This window comes from Micromys minutus (assembly GCF_963924665.1).
Source record: "Micromys minutus genome assembly, chromosome: 22".
NCBI classification, from domain to species: domain Eukaryota; kingdom Metazoa; phylum Chordata; class Mammalia; order Rodentia; family Muridae; genus Micromys; species Micromys minutus.
The window spans coordinates 2798767-2823364 of record NC_137957.1 but is presented as its reverse complement, the minus strand read 5'-3'; the positions used below and the strand labels follow the sequence as shown (position 1 = coordinate 2823364).

Sequence of the window (24598 nt, the reverse complement as noted above, 5' to 3'; positions counted from 1 at the left end):
TACTTTTCGGGCCTAGGACAAGGCTACAAGGGGACTCAGTGGGCAAAGGTGCTTGCCACTTGCCATCAAGCCTAAAGTCCTAAATTCGATCCCCAGGACTTACATGGTGCAGAAAGAGAACGGACTCCCAAAAGTTGTCCTCTGACCTGCATAGGTGCACCTGCATATATACATACAGACACACACACACACACAGACAGACACACAAACAGAAACAGTAAATAAATAAACAAACAAACTCTACCCAGCACAATTTCAACACTATGCATACCGTTGCTATGCTATATCATCTGCCATCTCTCCAGCCTCACTTTTGAGGGTTTTTGTTTTTAATTCATTGGTAGGGCCAGAGAGATGGCTCAGAGGTTAAGAGCACTGACTGCTCTTCCAGAGGTCCTGAGTTCAATTCCCAGCAACCACATGGTGGCTCACAATCATCTGTAATGAGATCTGATGCCCTCTTCTGGTGTGTCTGAGAACAGCTACAGTGTACTCATATACATAAAATAAAAATAAATAAATCTTAAAAAAAACCCAAACCAAACAAGTATGGAAAATATTCATTGGTAACTTAATATACAAATAAATATATATTTAGGTCTATCTACCCTTTCCTTTCTTTCTCCTTTAACTCTTCTTGAATCCTCTCACGTTCTCCTCCTAATTTCATGCTGTTACCTCCTCCCCTTCCCCCCTTCCTTTCAGTTACCTACTGAGCCCATTCAGTGCTTCCTCTATGCCCAGGTATAAGACTCCATCCACCGGAGCACGGCAACCTACCATCAACCACACCACTGAAGAAAGCCGCCTTTTGTTTTCCCCCAGAATCCATCAACTGTCAATGGCTCTCTGAATAAGCGAGCTTAGCTAGATGCAAGCTGATTGGCTCTCTGAGTGAGTGAGCTTAGCTAGATGCAAGTTGATTGGTTAGCTCTTTTTGATACAGGCTCTTTCTAGGCAGCTCAGGTTAGCCTTGGATTCCTGTTTCCCTTGCCTCGGCACCCCGAGTGCTGAGATGTGGGTGTTCAGCTTAGTCTTTACTCACTGAACATTTCCATTTAGTGTTGGTTGTATCTGAGGATGCCGATTTGTGGATCTGCAGAACCACCTGTCTGGACGGTACAGCTGATGCTTGTTGGGCAGAGAAAGGAAAGAGACAAGTGTTCAGGCTCCTGTCTGGGTTGGACTCAGTTGAATGCTCTTGGGATGCATGGGTTACTCCACGATTTCATTTAGTAACAGGAGGAATGATTTCCAGAGAAGAGGGAGTGACTGTCTGCCTTCTGTGCAGCTTACAGTCTGTATGTGTTCGGAGCAAGCTGAGAAGCAATTCTGTGGCTTCAGGTGACCAGACCATTTGGAGCAAACGCTGACTGGAGCTTTGCACTGAGAAGCAGGGCTTCTGAGCAGCAGGATACAGGGCATGGAAAGCCTAGTCAGACGGCCTGTCTTTTGGAAGCAGGTGGACGACTTAGACAGATACGGACGGCAACCACCTCAGTTGCCACTTAGGTAACGGCTACAAATCAATGGTGAAAAACATGGTGATGCATGCCTCAAGTCCCAGCTACGTGCATGGGAGGCTGAGGATATCAGCACTGAGAACTGAACCTAGGGCCTTGAATGTTGCGGGCCAGTATCCTACCACTGAGCTATGACCTGTCCAAAAGAGAATTTCATTTTTCATATGTTGTGTGTGTGTGTGTGTGTGTGTGTGTCTACATGTGAGTGCAGGTGCCAATGAGGCCAGGAGGGGGCACTGATCTTCTGGAAGCAGAGTTATGGCAGTTTTGAGCGACCTGATGTGGGTGCCGAGACTGGAACTCTGGTCCTCTGCAGGAGCAATGTACACCCTTACCAATGAGCCATTTTCCAGGCCCTGCTCACTAGCTCTCTTTGTAGCCTTTGATTTTAAGACAGGGCTCCACAAAGTTGTAGGTGTTGGCTCTGAACTCGCAACAGCCCCCTTCCAACAGCTTCTGGAGTAGTCCATATTACCGGACCGCCACAGGCTAGGTCAAAAGCCAAGTGTTTTGTTGTTAAACGGATTGGCAGGTTTTATATACATGTATTATGTTTAACTATGGAAACTATCAAAGTAAGACAACGAGGTGAAATAGATATGGGTAGGTATAAAAAAGGATGCAGAGTCCGAGGTTTCACTCTGAAAGAGGTCCATGAACAAGCCGGGCCCAGAACTGTTATCTGTTTCCTAAGCGATCCCTCCTGTGGCTCTCCGGGTCATGCAGGCCAGACAACCAACTGCTGTGGTTTGTGGGACTGGCCTAAAGGTGCCCTTTCATGAGCTCTTCATGCATCTGACATTCAGCAAACACCTGGCATTTTGGTTTGAGCACGCGGCAGCCCTCAGTGGCTTGAGACGATCTTAGTGAAACACAGGGAGAGGCTGGAGGCAGAAAACCTTAAAGGTATGCAGTATTTGTTTCTGGTTTTTTCCCCCTCCCTACCTTGTTTCTAACCACCCACTCTGGTGTGTTGGTGTGTGAGTTCGAAAGCCTTAACCGTTTGCTGCTAGGACGTGAAAACTGAACCCCATCCGGAGCAGGGTCTCAAGCATTCTGCTCTGACATCGCCCCTCCCCTGACTTCTGAGCTTCATTTCTTCACCCCACCCACTCCTTTTCCGGACTCCTCCCTCACCAGATCTGGTCTCCTCTGTCCCCCCCGCAGAGACGCGATGAGCAGCCACGGCAATAGTCTGTTCCTGAGGGAGAGTGGCGCTGGCGGGGGCTGTCTGCAGGGCCTGCAGGACAGTCTTCAGCAGAGAGCACTGCGCACGCGCTTGCGCCTGCAGACCATGACCCGAGAGCACGTGCGGCGCTTCCTGCGCAGGAACGCCTTCATCCTGCTCACAGTCAGCGCTGTGATCATTGGTGAGCTCTGCTTCTGGGAGGCGGGACTTCTGCTAAGTGCCCCTGAGGACATGAACAGAGAGGGCATTCATATAGGTAAACACGATGTGATGTTACGTGTGTGGGTATGTGAACAAACAAGTACACTGCACAGACATGTACTTTACGACTGCACACACAGAAAGATGCGCAGTGCATCTTTAGAGGCGCAGACACCAAAAACCGTGCATACATGCATAAATATGGATGTATACAGTATACACACTCTTATGAAATTGGTTCCAGCAAGCACTACCCCATTTTATTTAAGAAATGTGATGATTTGGGTATAGGGATTGGGTTATTCACAAGCCTTTGTTATCTGTGGATGCTCAAGTCCCTTTAAAATGGGCTTAGTTTTTTTTTTTTTTTTTTTTTTTTTTTTTTTTTTTTTTAATAGGATCTGTGGTTATCTTGCTCTCTAGGTTACATGTAACACCCAAAGCCATGTAACTTCTAGTTAAATAGTTGTAGTATTGTATTGTCTAGGGACTATAAACAAGAGGACAAAAAAAAAAAAAAAAAAAAAAAAAAACCCAAAACGAAACCAAAAAACCTCTATATGTTCAACAGATACAACTTAAACATATGTGTATAATGTATAAAATAACGAGTTTCATTATATCTTCATTTCTACATACAATGTGCTTGGATCGTATACTTTTCCCTTCACCCCTTCTTACCTAATTACCTCCCGTTGGTCTTTTCTTTTCTTAAATACTTTCATCAGATACAATAGTTTTTCCTCTAAAGTTGTCCATATGTTTGATTAATTTAATAGTGTGGGACCCAAGGATACCAGGGCTTCTGTGATCACTTTCAAACTCATATTGCATTCACATCTACATACTTAGGAGTCTAATTGCATATGCATCTCCATGTTTGAAAGTGATAACACAGATACACCCCCAAAATGTATTCGCTTATCCTTGTATATAAACCCACATATTCAGCCACACTTTATGCTCACAGCTGAATGTACACTGTCACATATACACGCATACACATGTATAAATAGGTGAAGACATATAAACTTTCATACATTTGTATATGGTATATAAATTTGTACATTTCTACAGTCCATACATTCACGTGCACATATGGATACACACACACCTATGTACACACAGAAGTACACATGCACATATATATCCATGTGCATACAAATACACACACACCCATTCATCCAAATGCACATCATGAACCCATATACCCATGCTCACATAAATATATACATATTCACACACATTCACATACATACCCATGTACAAACATACCCATGACACTTGTAGTAATGTTTTTAATTTAATAAATCTCATTGGTGTGTTTGCTACCTGACTCAGTGGTTTACATTGCTGAATGAAAGATACACACACAGCCTTCATATTTTAATATACCTTTATCAGCACAATAGCCAGGCCATTGTCTAACCTCCACGCAGTTAATCCACCTCCCCCAATACTCCAGAGTTATTACTAAATTCTATATTCTATCCTGGCTGCCCTGGACCCAGCTGGGCAGCCCCCTTGGCACTCTCTTGGTTTCTCCATGGCAGCCATACTTGTGTCCTGTACTCTTCTCAGGCATGGTGTCTCTCCTCTCCTCCACACTCCCTCAGCGTGGCAGATCTTCCTCCTTTCCTGTTCCAAGCCTGAAAAAATCTCAAAACACCCAGCTTCCATCTTTCTTTACCAGCTATTGGCTGTTGGAATTCTCATTTACCAACCAGAACCAACTGGGGCAGGTTCCCAGAACCTACAGAACTCTTGTAAGCAATTTTGGGGCCCCAAATTAACATTGCAATACAGGCAGCATTAGGCCAAACACACTACACACAGATCCATGCACACACAAATGTACACTCATACGTAGCACACACATCACCATGCAAGTACCCATGCACATAACCATACAAATACATACCTATGCACACACCCTTTCAGATACACCCAAATGTACCCTTACCAGTGCACACACAAGCACACACAATACCCGTGCACATAAATGCATACCCTACTAGAATATTTACTGCTCACACTACTATACCCTTTTTGGGATGGATAAATGAACTGTGCCTGTGGTTGAGATCTACAGTCAATTTCATGACTCTGTCCTTTCTGTTTCTAGGTGTCAGCCTGGCATTTGCCTTGCGCCCATACCAGCTTTCCTACCGCCAGATTAAGTACTTCTCTTTTCCTGGTGAGCTGCTGATGAGGATGCTGCAGATGCTGGTGCTACCTCTCATTGTCTCTAGCCTTGTCACAGGTGAGAGCCCAAGCCACTGCGCATCTCCAGGACACAGCCAGGGCCCAGTCTTGAGAAAAGTTCCAGGGTGACTCCAGTCATGAGAGCCCTTTCTCGACTCATCAACTCAAGCCACGCCTAGGTCTTGCTTATGTGCTGCTGCCTCATGAACCATGTGTCCCCATAACTTTCTTGTCCTTTTTCCTGAAGTGAGATACCATCCTGCCAGAGTTTTTCAGAGAGCAAAGAAAGGCTGGAGAAGCAGGGAAGGTAGATGAATGAGAGGTGTAGGTGAACATGTAGGAGGTGGGTGGGGTGGAGAAGGTGTGGGTGAACATGTAGGAGGTGGGTGGGGTGGAGGTGTCTGGCCGGAGGATGGAGGAAGAGAAGGGGCCACAGAAGGGTTATGTGGCAACTTTTTTTTTCTAGATAGTAAATATTTTTGACTTAAAGGGTCATTTGATCTTCATTGCAATGGACATGGCTGCTCGCCCTAACTTCGTTTATGTCGTTGTAATAAAATACTTGACAAAAAAATTAACTTAGGGGAGAAAGGGTTTATTTTAGCTCACAGTGCAGGTTACACTCCTTCATTCAGGAAAATCAGTGCTGGAACTTGAAACAGCTGGTCACGTCATACCCACAACCAGGAGCAGAAAGAAATAATCAGGCAGACGCTTATTCGTATCAAGCCCCGTCTCCACACATATACAGTACGCAGCCCCTTGCATAGGGAATTGTACAACACGTGGGAAGCCTTCTCTTAGTCAATGAAACCTGGACAATCCCTCACAGACATGCCCACAGGTCCACCCACTGTAAACAGCCCCCATTAAGTCTCTCTTCCTGGTATCTTTAGATTGTGTTGACAGATAAAACTACACCAGTTGTGTTCCAATAAAACTTTACAAAAATAAACAGTGCACCAGATTTAGCCCACAGGTGGTGTTTAGCATCCCTGGGTTTAGGGACAGAAATAGTGATCAAGACTTTAAAAATTGGTTTCTTGGGTTGGGTTACTCAGAAGCCAAGCCTGACATGTGAATCTGGTCACAAGAAACGAGGGAGAAACCCATGAGAAAGTGAGGGTAGCAAGTCAGGGCGAGGAAAGAAGCTAAGCAAGGTATGTGTTCAGAGAAAGGCTGGCCTGTCAGCGTGATACCATTGGGGGGCTCTCTGAAGTGTGAGCAACATCATGGAACCAACCCTCACCTCTAATTCTGTCTTTGTGTGGATCTCTGCACCAGTCATGCACCACAGCTGACTCTGGGCCTTTCTGGAGGAGGAAGCGTTCGTTCTGCTGGGACTATTCTTAGGATAGTGGGAAAGTGCAGTTGTTGGTCTTTCCATGAGTAAACTTTAATAGCTAAATGGCTGCACTGACTGGGCAAGGGCACAACACAAAGAGCATCCGGGCAGACAGTGTACAATGAGGTGGGCTGGAGGGATGTGGCGGTTGAGGTGGATTGTGGGACGGAGACTTGAAAGTCTGTGATATTTATGGTGCAAACAGAGATCAGTGGAGGATTGAGCGGGAGTTGGAAGGCTGGCTTGGAGCAGAGGCACTGAGTTTGGTGAAGTTATTGGAGTGACAAATGGAGTGGAATCTACTCATGTGTGTGCACCTCCCTTACCATGTATATGGTGGCGAGTGAACTGATTTTGGGTCAGGTCTATGGTGCTGCCCCAGCTCTCAGTTTTTGAGTAATACTTTTATTTAAAAATATGGTTTTAGCTTGGGTTACAAAACGGAATCATCCTTTGGATGACCTATTAGGGGATTGGTTCCAAGATCTCTATAGATGCCAATATCTGAGGATGCCGAAGGCCTTTCTATATAATGCTGCAGTATCTGCAGATGACCTCTGCCTCTTATCCTGTGTGCTTCACATCATCTTTAGATGATGGAGTAGACACATGCACTGTACAACTTTATTTCAAAGCAAAGCAAAGCGAACACTTAGTTACTGTGTATCTTCTTATTGTTTAATCATGTGTCTATATGAACATGTGCACATGAATACAGGTGTCCCCGAAGCCCAGAAAGGGGCTTCAGATCCTCTGGAATTGAAGTTAGGAGTGGTTATGAGGCACAGAATATTTGTACTGCTGATGAAATTTGGGTCTCCTGTAAGAGCAGTATATGCTCCTAAGTACTGAGCTATCTATCTCAGCAGCCTCCTTTCCCACTGAAAAACCAAACCAAACCAAAAAACCCTGTAAGTTAGTTTTGCAGTATATATATGTGTGTGTTTTATAGTTTATATATTAATTTATATAATATATAAAAGTATATATTATATACTTATTCATAGTAGCATAAAAGCAGTTGTGTAGATAACTCATAGCAGCCATGGTTTCTGTGGACATCTTCAGTTGTGTAAGAGATGTGCAGTGGTTCTGAGCTGATTGTGTGCAGTGAGTGGAGCAGATGGGAGAAGGAGGAGTGGAGGGGCATGGGCACTGCTGGAGCGACTGCACTGTCTCTCTTCTAGGTATGGCATCCCTGGACAACAAGGCGACAGGGCGGATGGGAATGCGGGCAGCTGTGTACTACATGGTCACTACAGTCATTGCGGTTTTCATTGGCATCCTAATGGTTACCATCATACATCCTGGGAAGGGCTCCAAGGAGGGGCTGCACCGTGAGGGCCGAATTGAGACTGTCCCAACAGCTGATGCTTTCATGGACCTGGTCAGGTGACATTTTCATTTTGTTGAGACTTCTGGGTTACATTTGAAAATTCTCTTTCCATGGCAGACTATGGGCAGGTAGATCTAGTATGGAGAGGATACAATTATTGGTTGCTATATTTGGTACCCACTTTCTGCCCTGGACCCGTGCACACATCTCTAAGAAATCCACATCTAGGTATGAGCTTTGCACTCTGGGGCTGGGAAGGAGACAGTTGTGGGCTCTTAGGACTGGGTAAGAGGTGCTGCTATTTTCTAGGTGTTCCCAAACTCCTTTGGTGAGCAAATGATTCTTTTAGTCTAAGAAGACTTTGCTTGCCAACCTCAAAGTCAAAGCTCCTGTAGTACTGACGTGGAGATGGAAGAGTTTAGGAATTGTCCTAGCATTTTCTGTTGCTAATATTCCATAGCTGAGGGCCAATAAGATGGCTAGGTGGGTGTGGACTTGCTGCCTAGCCTGACCACCTGAGTTCATTCATTACCTTCACCTGCCTGGTAAAAGGAGAGAACAGCATCTCACAAGCTAACCTTTGACCTTCACATACATGTTGTGGGATATGTGTTCTCTCTCTCTCTCTCTCTCTCTCTCTCTCTCTCTCTCTCTCTCTCTCTCTCTCTCATAAAGGCAATAAAATTTAGGTCCAGTAAGATGATTTAGTGGGTAAAGGCACTTGTCACCAGGCCTGACTACTTGATGGGATCCACATGGGACAATGAGAGAACCAACTCCTACAAGATGTCTACCTTCTTCTACATGTAGACCATGGCACATGTATTATAAATATATATTAAAAATTAAATAACTATATTAAGAACTAAATAGAAGTATTTTTGAAACTGAGTTAGTTATGAAAAAGCCCACCCCCCCCAAAAAAAACCCAAAAACAAGAAACAAAAGTTTCATTTACCTCACTATTTAGAGCATTAAGTTGTCCAAGAACTTGCTGCCAACATCTGGTGCAGACCTTCTAGCTGCACTCTAACATGGCAGAGAAGATATGGTGCTTAGCTGGAGCAAGCATATTAAAAAGAACTTCTTCCCTTTTGAGCAAGGCTACTTCCTATTAATCTATAAACCTTGTTAGCCTATGGCTCCACCTCCCAACATCACCTTTATGGCAATCAGATTTCAACATGATTTTTGGAGGGGCCTAACTAGTGTCAATTCATGCTAAGATCCATCTGCACCCTTAAGCAATTCTGTGGGTCTGGGTGATGTCCTGGTGGCCTTTGGTTTTGCTAGAGACGTTAATAATGTTTACTTCTGTGTCAGATAGTGTAGGGCAGGACCTTTGCTTAGCACTTGGCCCACACCATGCATTTCTACACTGCCTGTTGCTACAACTGTTATTGCTGTTATTGAAGAATTCCTTGGCTCACTTCCAACGTCTAACCACTTTTCTTTTTCCTGATGTTTTTGTGCAGAAATATGTTCCCACCTAACCTCGTGGAGGCCTGCTTCAAACAGGTTAGGAAGAAGCACATGGTTTAATCAAGGAGGGGATGGAGGGTGGAGAGAACTTGCTTCTCAAGGAGAAGGGTGGGAAGAAGCTGAAAGAGTGGGTAGGGGTCTTTGGGGAGAACTCTGGCAAAATAAATACACTTCCTAAGGCTATGATACTGATGCATTGCCAGGTCATTGGACCTATGGAGTCTGGGAAGCTGGGGCAGGGGTTCTCGGATATCTGATCATGGATGTCAGAGAGAGGTCCTAAAATCTGTCTGAACATTACCTTGGGGCAGGTAGTAGAAACGTAGCCACAGGCAACATGTAAAGAGGGCTTACGTGTCCCATTAAAACTTTATTTACAAAAGCAAGTCATCAGCTGGATTTGGTTATCAGGTGGTGTTTATCAGCCCCTTTATTGATGGGTGGACATAAAGATGCAGACCATCTATCAATTTTTTCAGGCTTTGGTTTTAATGTTCCCACTATTTACTTACTCGTCTCTTCTCCCTGGTGATGAGGATGAAACCTAGGGCTCGTTAACTTTAGGCAAATGTCAGTTGCTAATTTCTATTAATAATGATAATAATAGTTACTATTATTATCATTATTGTGTATGTGTGTATGCAAAGTCATGCCAGGTGAGGGTATAGGGCTCACATTACAACTTTTGAGAGTTGGTTCTCTCCTCTCATCATGGGTTCTGAGGATCCACCTCAGGTCCTTAGGCCTGTGTGCAGTGAGGGCTTTTACCTGCTGTGAGTTATCCTGTGTGCAGTGAGGGCTTTTACCTGCTGTGAGTTATCCTGTGAGCAGTGAGGGCTTTTACCTGCTGTGAGTTATCCTGTGTGCAGTGAGGGCTTTTACCTGCTGTGAGTTATCCTGTGTGCAGTGAGGACTTTTACCTGCTGTGAGTTATCCTGTGTGCAGTGAGGGCTTTTACCTGCTGTGAGTTATCCTGTGTGCAGTGAGGACTTTTACCTGCTGTGAGTTATCCTGTGTGCAGTGAGGGCTTTTACCTGCTGTGAGTTATCTTGCTGATCCAGCCATTCATTTCTTTAGGAATATGTTTATTAAAAATTTAAACTGATATATAAAAACTGTACTATTCCTTGACATTAACAAAGATTGGATCCAAAATATATGCTGCACAAGTCTCTTATGTAAAATGGGTGGAATTTGCAGACAATCTCTTGATCATTTCTAGATGACGGAGAACAGCTAACAATGTAAATGATATGTATGCAGCATCCTTCCTCTTTAAAAATATTTAAAGCAGTTGTTCTCAACCTTCCTAATGCTGTGAACCTTTAATACAGCTCCTCATATTGTAGTGACCCCCAAATCATAAAATTATTTGTGTTGCTACTTCATAATTGTAATTTTGCTGTCGAGTGGCATCTCGGTTCTTAAGACTAAAGGAAAGAGTTTACAATCCCACCAACAGTGGAGCACCTTCATAGAAACAAGTTGAGGGGGAGGAGGGAAGGGAGTGGGGGGAAGGGTATAACATTTGTAATGTAAATACAGAGAGTATCCAATGAAATAAAAAGACTATTGGAAATATATGTTTTCTGATGGCCGTAGCCCACATGTTGAGAACCACTGGTTTAGTGAGTAGTGGCAAGACAAAGGTCTCTGTTCACTACACAAATGTTTCTCCCAAGTGTTTTCAACCCATGGTTACTTGTGTCTGTGAACATGAAATTCACAAATGCCCAGGAGCCGTGTGTGAGACATTTTATGGGGACATATAACACACAGGTTTGCTCACCTTGTGACAGATCAAAGTAATGATTGTACCAAAGTCCACCATGGTACACCAGTACATTTTCAGTAGGACTGCTGATGGGTGTGTTGGTGAAGAGTTACTCACAGGAGCAGGGATGACTGAAAAGCAGCTGCATCACCAAAAACAAACCAAACCAAAACAACAACAACAACAACAACAACAACAACAACAAAAACAAAACAAAAAAAAATAAAAAGTGCCCATCCCTCCCCCAGTCTGGGTGACAACTGTTGCTGTGTTACTGGAGGAGTTTTCTGTGCAATTTCAAGCAACTCAACTAGTTTGAGAAACTACCCTTGGAAGCCTGGCTGGTCAGTTTCCACCTCCAGACATCATTTATTACTTTTATAAAGGCAAGAAAGGGCCTTCATGAGTCTTGTTAACCTCAGATTTCTCAAATGTGAGGTTTTATTACTTCCTGAATTTCATAAACCTTCCAGTTTCCTGCTGGAATGAATATTTAAGTATAGAGAAACTGCTATGCAAGAAGATGATACACTATATGTGTTTATGGGGTTCTGAAATCAATCAATCAGTCAATCAATTTACCTATCTATCTGTCATCTATCTGTATGTATATATTAGATGTGAAATATTCATGTATTTCATACATATATGAAATACATATGAGGGAAATACACATAAATAACATTTATTATATACATAAATATATGTAAAATATGTATATATTTAATATGGTGAAATAGCCAAATAATGCCAATTAGATAAGCACACTGCACACAGGCACAACAAAAATTTAAAAAGTCTTTAAAAATTTTGGTGCATTTTGGATATTGGATTGTTATTTTACTTACTGATTTTGTTACATTTTATTTATTGACTTGTGTGTGTGTAGTAATATATAGATGTGGTTATGTGCCATGGTGCACACGTGGAGATCGGAGGACAAGTTGCAGGGTCAGCTCTCCACTTCTATCGTGTGAGGCTTGGGATCAAATTTAGTTTATCAGCCTTGGCTGGAAGCATCTTTACTCTCTCAGCCATCTTGTCTGCCATGGATTTGGATTTTTGGGTTAAGGATGCTTTGCTTGTATTTCTTTGAGTTATTTAATTAATTTCTCTGGCTATATATTCAACAGTAGGCTTAGTAGGATATAAAGTAATTCTAGTCTGTCTCTCTCTCTCTCTCTCTCTCTCTCTCTCTTTCTCTGTGTGTGTGTGTGTGTGTGTGTAAAAACCCCAAGGATGGAACATAGGACCTCATGCATGCTAAGTGTGTGTAGCTGTTATTTATTTATTTATTCGAGGCACGGTCTATTCTTAGGGATTTCTGCAGGTGAGTTAGTCTCCATACTGAATCTTGCCTCAATTTTTCTACATTTCAGTTTAAGACACAGTACAGCACACGAATGGTAACAAGGACGATTGTAAGGACAGACAATGGGTCAGAACTGGGGGCCTCCGTTTCTCCTCCATCCTCAGTAGAGAATGAAACCAACATCCTGGAAAATGTCACCCGGGCCTTGGGCACCCTGCAGGAGGTGATAAGCTTTGAGGAAACTGTGCCTGTACCTGGCTCAGCCAACGGCATCAACGCCTTGGGCCTTGTGGTCTTCTCTGTGGCCTTTGGACTCGTCATTGGTGGCATGAAACACAAAGGCCGTGTCTTGAGGGACTTCTTCGACAGCCTCAATGAGGCTATTATGAGACTGGTGGGCATTATCATCTGGTGAGTGGTGGGTGGGTCCCTGTGCCTGGGTGGGGAGTTGGTTCCTGAGGGTGATGAAGATGGGACCAGTGGGACCCTTGCATAATTTGGTCAAGTCATTCATCTGTGCATTAGTTAATATGACTCATTTGTTTATTCATATTTCTGTGGTGATTTATTCAGCTGTTCATGACCTCATTAACCTAGTCACTCACTCATTCATGCATTGTCTCAGCGATTCACTCACCCACTCATCTGTCTGTTCTCATCTTCCACACTAGGCTCAGACACTTTCTAATTTTTAATATATATATATATATATATATATATATATATATATATATATATATATATATATATATATATATATATATATATGTATATATATGTTATTCGAGGATTTCATACATGTATGCAAAGTGTTTCGGTAATATCCACATTCTCATTCTTCCTCTAATGTCTCTCAGACTCTTATGACCCCTTCCCAACTTGATATCCTTGCATGCATGCACTTGCATGTATACATATCTTCCAGTGATTTAAGTTAGAACTGTCTGTATGAACGTGGCTGAAGGGTCATTCATTGAGTTTGGGCAGTTTACAAGATGCCACTTTCATAAAGAAAATTGAACCTTCCTCCTCTGTAGGCCATTAAGTATCAAAATATTTTCTCATTTAGGCGTGGGGCTTGCGCGCTGCTCCTCACTCCATGCTGGAATGAATGTTGGATGGCTTGGTCTTGTGTCAATCTTGTGCAGACAACTACAGTTGCTGTGAATTTACTGTATTGTTTTTTGAGACAGGTCTTCCTACGTAGCCCAGGACAGCCTGGAACAAGCCAGCCCCTTGCCTGTGCCTTCTGATTAGCAGGATTAGGGCATGCACTGCCTACCTCTGCACTGGTTTGCTCACTCATAGACTCATAAAGTCACTACGCTTTTCTGCAGTGATTTCTTCAGTGACTTACTTCTGCCTCCATTTCCTCTTCTATTTCTTTCATTCACTCACTTGTTCTCATCTTTTGAGCATCGAATCACTTAATCTTTTTTTCTGTTCATCAGTTAAACCACTCATGCATTTATTCACTGATAAATCCACTTGTTCGTTAAATTATTTCACAATTATTACTTTATTACTCTATCATGTATCTGTCATGTATCATGTATCATCTATCTGCCTGTCTGTCTGTCTGTCTGTCTGTCTGTCTATCTATCATCTATCATCCATCTATTATCTATCTATCATTTATTGTGTCTGAGTGTGTATGTGGTTTGCATGCCACAGCATGCATGTGGAGGTCAGAGAATAAACTTTTAGGAGTTAGTTCTCTCCTCCTGCCATATGGATTTCAGGGTCCAACTCAGGTTATCGGGCTTGGCAGAATATGTATGTCTTTATTTGTGGAGCCATCTGGCTTCAAATTATTTTTAAGTGCTAGGGCTGAACCAAGGCTTTACATATGCCATGCAATCAATCATTCAACCACTGAGCTGTACCTGCAGTCTGGTCTCCCAAATAACAATCTTTTTCTGCTTTTGCATTGTTTTTAGGATGGACCACAGGGCCTTGAATAAGCTAGGCACTTGCTGTGACACTGAACTATATAGTTTTAACCTCATTAGTCAACACACTGACGACATTTACTTATTTACATACTCAAACCATTCTACTCAGATTCATTCCCAGATCTGTCTATTCATGAATGCATTTGGAATTCTCCCATTTATGCCCTCAGACATTTCATTTATCTATTCACTTATACACTTACTCATGCCTGTTTTCTTCATTTCCTTTCTACATTTGGATATTATTGGGGTGTACATGCGTATGTATGTTATTTTTGCATGACTGGGGGTGTGTATGTGTGTGATGGTTTAAGAATGATGTTGGGAATAATTCTTCATATTGCCTTCACCTTACTCATTTATGGAAGGATCTCTCAATCAAACCCGGAGCCCAAGGAACTAGCTCATTTTTCTAACTAAATTGCTTTGAGGAAATCTCCCAACTTCTTTTGAGGCTGGAATTACAGGATTGCTGCGTGTTTACCCAGAACTACGTGGGGTTTTGGAAGATTCACACTCTGATCCTCATGCTTGCCTGATAAGCACTTTAACCACTAAGATATCTACCTTAACCCACGATTGGAGATTTAATTGAAACAAAAGACTTTTGCTCCTTAACTAGATCATTTATCTAGCAGACATCTCCCTAGGCTTGAAACTCAGAGACACACTGTATTCATCCTTTATGTTGAAGAAGTTTGTAAAATCTAGAAGGAAACTGATGTAGACAACCTGTATTTCACACAAGCAGAAGGCAATGTAGTAAAGCTACATCAGTGAAGTGTCAGGAATAGAAAACAGTCAGTGGTGAGTGGGGGCAAATGCAGTGGATACTGCCTGGGAAGATGAGGAGTGAGGCAGACAGCTGGCCTTGAAAGGGGGCTGAAAAGCTAACCGGACACAGAAGGGAGAGATAGAGGTCATGCACAAGGAAGAGAACAGAGTGTCGGGACAATGAGGGTTCTGGGTTCATTTGGGTCGCTGTGATGAAATCCTGACAAAAAGCAGCACAGGGATTATTTGCTTCATGTAACCTGGTTACAGTTTATTATTGTGGAGAAGGCAAGGCAGGGGCTGAAAACAGCACATCACAGTAAGAGTGGAGAGAAGAAACCTGTGAATTCTTAGCTACGTGCTTGTTTGTTGCTTAGCATTCAGCTAGCTTCATCTATTCTTACATAGTCCAGGGCCAAGTCCATTACATTTCCCATAGTGGTCCGGATGTTTCTGTGTCAATTAGCAGCCAAGACTATCCCACACAGACACGTCCGCAGGCCAACTTGATCTACATAGTTTCTCACAGAAACGTTATCCTTGAATGATTTCAGGTTGTGTCTAGTTGAAAGTTCAAACTAGCTAGCACAGGCAACAATTGGTGTAGGTTTTAAAGGCCAGGGATAAGGGATATCTTAGTGTCTTAGGGTTTCTATTGCAGTGAAGAGACACCATGAAAATGGCAACTCCTATTTAATTGGGGTTGGCTTACACTTCAGAGGTTTAGTCCATTATTGTCAATGCAAGAAGCATGGCAGTGTACAATCAGACATGGGGCTGGAGAAGGAGCCAAGAATTCTATGTTGCATCTGTAGGCAGCAGGAAGAGAGAAACACAGTGGGCCTGGTTTGAATACCTGAAACCTCAAAGCTGACCCGTCTCCCCCAGTGACATACTTCCACCAAACAAGGCCATACCTACTCCAACAAAGACACACCACCTAATAGTGCCATTTCCTCTTAGATATAGGGGCTATTTTCAATCAAATATCAGTCATTGTAAGGTCTAAGGATGGGATTCTGAAGAGAATAATTATCAGAAATTGAGTTGAAAAAAAGGGGATTCAATGAGAGAAAAACCCCAAATGTTGCATGCTTTGGCACTCTAGGAACTTTTCCGCTAATCAGATGAGCAGTGAGGTAACCAGGGGAGGAAGATTCATTCATAGAATCCAGTTGTATTGGTTATCTTTCTGTTGCTATGACAAAATACCCAAGAATACCAAGGTTTAGTTTGCCTCACAGTCATGCAGGTTTCAGTGATTGGTTCCATTGCTTCTGGGCCAAGATGGTGAATGAATACAACTGATGAATCTGCTAACTTCACACCTTATAGGATGAAGGGGTGGGGGACAGTGAGAGGGACTAGGGATAGAATTTATCCTTCAAGGGAACCCCCTGTAGTGACCTGTTTTCTTTAACTAGGCCTTTCCTATAGTTTACGCCCAATAGCTCATTCAGCTACGAATCCATCAATGGATAACTTGCAGAAGAGGTTGGAACTCTTATGAACAATTGCTTCCACAGGTCCTACCTCAGAACACTGGTCCCACTAGGCACCAAGCCTTCAACATGTGAGCCTTTGGGGACAATGGTTTGAAAGCAAACACTAATACCGGTGCTATTTAAAAATATTTTATTTATATGTGTGTATGTATGTGAATGTGTCTGTGTGAGTGGATGTGCAGATGTGTCTGTGGGTACCCACAGAAACCAGAAAGAGGTTCCAGATACTTTGGAACTGAAGTTAGAGTTGTTTTAGATCTGTCCAGTGTGTTTGGTGGTTTCTGAACTCAGCTCTTCATCATTGAACAGCAAGTACTCACAAACATAATGCCATTTGCTCAGTGTCCCAGTGATGGCTTTGATGCTTGGGAAAGGTTGGGCGGAGCTGGGAATTTCATGATAGGAACTGTCTGGCGCCACAACACTATGTGAGTAAAGCCTTGGGAATGCCAGCTCTAGACCTACTAAGATCATCCTAATAAATATGTGCCCTGCCCAGGTATGCACCAGTGGGCATCCTGTTCCTGATTGCTGGAAAGATTCTGGAAATGGAAGACATGGCTGTCCTTGGAGGTCAGCTGGGCATGTACACACTGACCGTTATTGTTGGCTTATTCCTTCATGCTGGTGGTGTGTTGCCCCTCATCTACTTCCTTGTCACCCATCGGAACCCCTTTCCTTTCATCGGTGGTATGCTACAGGCACTCATCACAGCCATGGGGACCTCTTCCAGGTATGGCCTTTCTCTGCACTCTCCCCAGGTCCATTCTTCATCTTTCATTGGTTTCATTTAGATATCCTCCTCTCCACCTGCCCAAACACCTCTTCTGGTTGTACAGTAGAATGGGGGGTTGGGGGGGTTGGAGGGACTGTTGAAATTCTCTACAGGTGGCCTATATTTGAGGATATAGTGTTTACCCTGTGATGATTCTCCTGACCTCCTTGTCTCTCTTCTTGTTTCTCTAGTTTATAGGGAAGAGATCCAGGTACCGATTCCGGGTTTAAGAATTTTACTTTGGGTTTACCTTTCCCAAGCACCAAGAGTTTACTCTGGGAGTCCATCAGTTCAGAGTCTTGGATTTCTTCCTTTTGTGTTTTTCGAGGGTTGATAAAGTGAGAGCATCATCCAAATTCAAATCAGTTTAAGAAAGTATCCCAAGAGCCAAACAGAAAAAATATTTCATTGTGCTCATGTTGATGGAGAATGTGCCTTTTGATTTTTGATCTGTGGCTAAATAGGATTGATAACACTATACCCAGAATTAAACTCATCTGATCACTATGAAGCTATTTAGCCTATGCTGTTTCTGATGCTTGGGAAAGGTTGAAGTAGCATTGGGTGCTTCCCTGTAGGCACTATCTGTCTCTAAGGCCAAAGACTGTGAATCCAAGCTTCAAGTTTCATGGTATAAAGTTAACCACACAAGGCCCAGTTCTTGCAAACTAAATGACCCCAAATGAAGTACATACTCTTTCTGCTAATATCACCAGTTAATGAAAGTACCCTCTGGGAAGTGGTTGAGGGGAGATCTAGGGCTCCTGTAGATGGTTGTTCTCTGTGCAGACAAACATTCTGTCCTTTACTACCCTAGTTTCATTTATGTTGTGATAAAATACACCAGAAAAGGACAACTTAGCAGAGGTGGGGGAAAGATTTATTTGGCTCACAATTCCATGTTACAGCCCATCACTGTGGGGAAATCAAAACAGTAACTTGAAACTCCTAGTCACATTGCACTCAGAAACAGAGAATACGTGCCTGCCTGCCTGCTTAGCTTGATTTCTCCACATCAGGAGCCCTGCCTTGGCAAAATGGTACTACCTACTGTGGGTTGGGTCTTCTTGTTAAGACCATCTCCCAAGGATAATTCCTATAGGAAAACCAGTTATAGCAACACATTGAGATTCTCTTCCCAGGTAATTCCTGGTTCCCATCACATTTACATAGTCTGGGTGGGACTCCTGTTATAAACCATTGATGTGAATGGGTCAAGAGATGTTTCTTTTGGGGAATCCCCACTCTGGGTTCTCTGCATCAGGAGTCCCACTTCCCCATGCCCGATCGTCATTCTCAGTTTTCACTCCCTGCTCAAATTCCAACCTGCTCTCCATGTGCTAGAAGGGAACTCTCCTTTGGCCCATTGCTGCCATTGCCCCTACCCCATCCTTCAACTCCCTATTCTCAGCCTCCAGAGCTCTCTTCCCTCAGCTCTGCAACTCTGCCTATCACTTTCCGGTGCCTGGAGGAGGGCCTGGGTGTGGACCGCCGCATCACCAGGTTTGTGCTGCCCGTGGGGGCCACTGTCAACATGGATGGTACTGCACTCTACGAGGCCTTGGCAGCCATCTTTATTGCTCAAGTCAACAACTATGAGCTCAACCTCGGTCAGATCACCACAATCAGGTGAGATAATGATGTCATTAGCTGGGTAGGACGGAAGCTGTGTGTACATGTTTTCTGTTTATAGTTGCATCTCATTTCTAAGATATATAATTATGTATATGCACATATTCCAAAATCTGAAATAAGAAAGTAACCTGTGACACATTTCTGGTCTCTAGTATTTTAGAGAAAGAATCAGGATGCTTAATAGCATTTGATTCCAGGCTGATTGTTTTTTTCACTAATGTTTATTGTCTGCCTATCACACAAGAATGAAAATGGAAATTCTATGAAGGAAAGTGTTTTCTTTGTTGGAAATTTAGTTAAGATTTTGACGTAAGCTACGTATCATATAATCTTTCCCCCATCCTCTTTTTCTTTTTATCTTTCCATTCCTTTCTTTCTATTTTTCTTCCCCTCCTTCCTTTCTCTTTCTTTATGTATTCTTTCTTTCCTTCCTTCTCCCCCTCTTTTTTGAGCTGGCTGGCCTGGGATCCTGAGTTGCTGGGATTGTGGGCATGTGTCACCATGCTTGTTAATAAGATGATGTTTTTAATGTTATAAGGGTGTGAGTGTGAGACACGTTGAGTAGAAACCACATTTAGTATTTTTAAAGGTATTTTTTTTTCTATTCTTTGTGTATGTATATATGCCCATGGGAGTCTATGTTTGCTACATGCGTGAAGGTGCTTTTCAAAGTGAGAAGTTCTTTGTGAGTAGAGTTACAGGTAACTGCTTGAGGTGGGTTTTAGAAACAGAGTTTGGGTCGTCTGCCAGAGTAGTAACTCCTCTTAACTGCTAAACCATCTCTCCAATTCTTGATTTTAAAGAATTTAGAAATACATTTGTTTTTATGTATGTGTGCATGCCACAGTGCATATGTAGAGGTTAGAGGACCACACACAGGATTCAGTTTTCTTTTATTATGTAGGACCTGGGGATTGAACTCAGGTTGTCAGGCTTGGCAGCATAATGTTGTTACCCTATGAACCATCTTTCAAGTCCCCTATACTCCATTTTTGATTGGAATCTTTTCCTAGGCTAGTGATGTGGTACTTTAGTAGTTTGTTTGAACTGTCAATTTGGCAGAATCTGGAATCAGTTTTTTTTCAGCAGATTAAAAAAAATCTCAGTAACAGAAGTGAAACCTGAATAGGCACTATCCTGGGCTCTACCCTGTTTACAGTGAGAAAAAAGGGTTGTCTGTCACTCTGATGAGGCAGGAGAGACTCTGAGTTTATGTGCTAGGAGTAAAGCTTGCGAATGGAGTATTCTCACCCCAAAGTTCATTATTTAATGCCAGTCTGAGTACTTGCTCAACCACCATTCTGATAGTGCATCCTCTGGGACAATCATCTTCCCTTGTTCTATATGTATGGCTATAGAACCTATCAAAAGCTTTCCTAAGCTACTGGGAAGAGCTGGCACCTGGAAAGCACTATGACTTTTTCTGGTAAGCTTAGTAGGTCTTCACAATACCTACCATGTCTTGCTGGGTAATTGGAGTTGGTACTGGATTTTTCTTCAATAATCCACTTTTAAAATTAACTTTACATCCCAATCACAGCCCCACTCCCCCCTCTCCTCCCAGTCCCACATTCATAAATCCTTTTCTACATTACGTCCTCTTCTCCTCAGAGAAGGGAAGCCTGCTTGGGTACCATCCCACCCTGGGACTAAACAATGCTCTCCCTCTGAGACCCAGCCAGGCAGTTCAGCTAGGGGATGGGGATCCAATAGAAGGCAACAGAGGCAGAGACAGCCCTAACTCCAATTGTTATAGGACCCACTAGAAAAACAAGCTGCACATTTGCTACAAGTATGTGAGGGGACCTACATCCTGAGCCTGCATGCTTCTTGGCTAGTGACTCAGTGTCCGTGAGCCCCCACAGGCCCAGGTTAGTTGGCTCTGTAGGTCTTCCTTTGGTTCCTTTACTCCCCTGGCTTGCCCAGTTCTATCCCTACTCTTCCACAAGATGTCCCAGGCTCTACCTGATGTTTGCCTGTAGGTCTCCGCATCTGTTTGCATCTGCTGGTGGACGAAGCCTCTCAAGAGACAGTTATGCCAGGTTCCTTCTGTACGCTTCTGGTATTGCAGAGAAGTGGGGTGGAGAGGTGGCCAGACCTGATATTGAAGATTTAATACAAGCCTCCTGTGAGCCAGTAGACCACACTTTAAACTTCATATTAATTTTCAGGACTAGAAATGGAAACCAGGATTTGTGTATGCTAGACAGATGCTCTACCTACCACTGAGATCTACCCTTAGCTTTTTATTTTATTAAAAAAATTATTCAACGGGCTAGAGAGATGGCTCAGTGGTTAAGAGCACCTACTGCTCTTACAGAGGACCTGGGTTTCATTCCCACTACTTACATGATGGCTTACAACTGCTCATCATCCCAGTTCCAGGGGACCCAATGCTCTTTTATGCCCTTCATCGGCATCAGGTACACATACAGTACGCAACATACATGTAGGCAAACATCCACACAAATGAAACTAAGAAAACACATTTAAAAAATCATCATGAAAGAAATAGACTCAAAACCTAACATGGGCCAGGGCGTTCTTCCCTCCAATGTGGTAAGTATTTGCCTACTTAAAAATTAGCTATGGTCTTTTCCAGCCACAGCTTTCCAGCCGGATAGCTGAAAAAGTTGTGTATAATTGAGGTGTATTTCATGATTATTTGCTGAATATATGTACGTTGTAAAATGATCACCAGTCAGGCTGTTTACATTTATCTCTCCCTACAGTTTTTCTCTGCCCTCTTCCACTCCCTCTCCCATCTGCCACCTGTGTCTTCTCTTGTTCCCCCTCATTTTATCTTTGCCTCCGTTCTTTCTTACTCTCCCCCTTACTCCTGTCTTCTTGTCTTTTCCCACCTTCCCTTTTAATCCCAATGTCCTCTTTTTTTCTCATCTCCTCCCCACCCCCGCTCTCTCTTTCCATTCCTTGCCTTTTCCTCCTTCCCTTCCTTTCTCTTGTTTGTCTTTCTGTTCTTCTCTCCTTTTCTTTATCTTTTTTGATGTCTATTCTCTTGAAAAATTCACATATAAACACAGTGCCATTAGCCACACTCTCCACAATGTACATTCATCTGCTATCTAGACATCTTGACTCTTTGACAGACATTTTCTATCTCCAAGCCAGTCTGACCAGCTTTTGCTTTTGTGACTTTAACGTTTTAAATTTAGTTTCACATCAAAAGTGAGATTATGTAATGTTTTTCCTTCTGTGTTAGCTTGGGAATTTAAGATGCTCTTTCCTGACTGATCTTCCAATCTTCTGTTCTTTCTTTCCTCCTGGATTCCTGACTCTCTTCCTATTTACAGCATCACAGCCACAGCTGCCAGCGTAGGAGCAGCTGGCATCCCCCAGGCAGGACTGGTTACCATGGTGATTGTGCTCACATCCGTTGGCCTGCCCACAGAGGACATCACACTGATCATAGCTGTGGACTGGTTCCTGTGAGTTTGCTTTGGGTTTAACCCTGGGCCTATCTCTTCTCATGGTTTTTACTTAATGGATTTTGCAAGGTGAGAGTTGTAGGATGTTAGAGGGTGAGAGAGGCATTGGGATGATCTTCTAGTCATGGTCTCTAGACTCCAAGCTCATAGATTTATCACCTTTGGGATCAGGAGTGAGGAGGATTCAGAGTAGGAGATCTCTGTCCAAGAGACAGCCAACTTCTCTTTAGCTTGTTTCTTGTAGAAAGCACACAAAGATGTTCAGACATTATTTGAACTCAAAAATTTAAAACATTTTTCTTAGTAAATATGCTAATTCTGAAGAAATTTAGAAATGAGAAGAAGATACAGGTTACCTGTTGCATTAAATAGTGAAGTGTTTTGGCTTATAAAATCATGTATGGTGATAGACAAAAGAATTTTGGTAGACTTACTATCTGGATACTATGACCAGACACATTTTCTCTTTCTTCTCTTCTCCCTTCCTTCCCTCTGTTCTTTTTCACTAATTGATTTGATTTTTTGACAGTTTCATACATGTATATAATCCTCCCTCCCACTCTCTCTTAATTTCTTTTCACCCCGTTAACCTTCCCTACAACTTTTCTTCTCACATTCACAATTTTATTTGTGAATTGGAACAGAGACATTTGTGTGTCTTGGTTTGAGACTATGCCATGGAGCTTAGTAGGTTCATGAGAGGGCGCACACCTAATGACAAGACGTCTCCTTTCACAGAGTCTATCAGTAGCCAACAATTCAGCAGGGAGAAGCCATTTCTACCCATTCCCTTCCCCTCCCTCCCTCCCTCCCTCCCTCCCTCCCTCTCTTCCTTCCTTCCTTCCTTCCTTCCTTCCTTCCTTCCCTTTCTTCCCTGTCCTCCTCCCTCTGTCCTTTCTCATCTTTAATTTTTCTCTTCTTTCTTTCCTTTCCTATTTCCTTCCCCCTTTCTCTTTCTCCTTCCTGCATCACTTTGTGCTTTTACCATTCCTTCTCTCTCTCATTTTTTTATAACATGGAATTCACATAAAATGTTGATCCTCATGTGGAAGTTGTGAGCAAGAAAACGTTTCATTTGTATAGGAGGACTAAAATTCCACATGGACAGTCTCCAGCCCATCCTACACTTACATAGACTCATATGTAAGAGTTTATATCAAATGTTCAAGTCTAATAACCTGCATCTGACACTCATGCCTAAGACTCTCTATCAGATACTAATGTCTAGCAGTCTGCATCCTACTCTCATCTAACCACATCTAAGTTAGTATATTTGTAAACAAGAGTCACATATCAAAGAGTAGATCTGAGGATTTCAGGGATGATATTGTTAGGAAGGAAATGGAGAAAGAGTTGGATTTGCTCAAAGTCATGTGGTTATAGATTTGACTGGAAGCCTTCCCTGTCTACACTTGGTTTTCAAATAAACTTCCTCCCATTAATCTATTTATCTTCCACCAGTGACCGACTTCGTACTATGACCAATGTACTGGGGGACTCAATTGGAGCTGCTGTCATTGAGCATTTGTCCCAACGGGAGCTGGAGCTGCAAGAGGCAGAGCTGACTCTACCCAGCCTGGGGAAACCCTATAAGTCACTCATGACACAAGAAAAGGGGACATCAAGGGGTAGGGGAGGTAATGAGAGCGTCATGTGAGAAGCTTCTAGCTCTCTGTCCAGGGCGGAGGGAAGGGGCTGGGCTGGGAGTCCTGGGGACAATCTGTTGCCCAACTGACTGTGGGCTAAACACACTTGTTCTGTGTGGGTTCTCTGGGGACTGCTGAGATAAAAGAGAAGGAATGAAAGGTATCCAAAGTGTATTCATCTCTGTTGCATTTGTATTCTTCAAATATAAGAACAACCTAAAGGAGGAAAGATTTATTTTGCCACATACAATGTTCACCGTAGTGGAAAGTCACAGTAGAGGAGAACGGCTCACTTCATGGTGGTGGTTAATAAGAAGAGACAGGAGAAATGGGAAGTGATCAGAGCAGGATACAGATTCCCAAGACCATCCTACCTGTGACTACTTCCTTCAACCATACCCAGCCCCCTGCTTTTCTTTTCTTTCCAATACAGCCATTAAATTAGGGAACTGCCAAGGGACTGACTGATCCATTCTTTAGTTCAGAGATCTGCTG

General features: G+C 42.9%; 1 protein-coding gene across 1 annotated transcript; it reads left to right on the top strand.

The window, feature by feature from the left end:
- Nucleotides 1-2697: 2697 nt before the first annotated feature.
- On the top strand, nucleotides 2698-24114 carry SLC1A6 (solute carrier family 1 member 6; the record flags this gene model as incomplete). The annotated part of the gene is made up of 9 exons (XM_080935603.1): nucleotides 2698-2893; nucleotides 5039-5176; nucleotides 7651-7855; nucleotides 9275-9317; nucleotides 12435-12778; nucleotides 17101-17334; nucleotides 18811-19005; nucleotides 22323-22457; nucleotides 23919-24114. 9 exons carry the CDS (start codon nucleotides 2698-2700, stop codon nucleotides 24112-24114), a joined length of 1686 nt encoding a protein of 561 aa, XP_080791729.1.
- Between the last annotated feature and the right edge of the window lie 484 nt (nucleotides 24115-24598).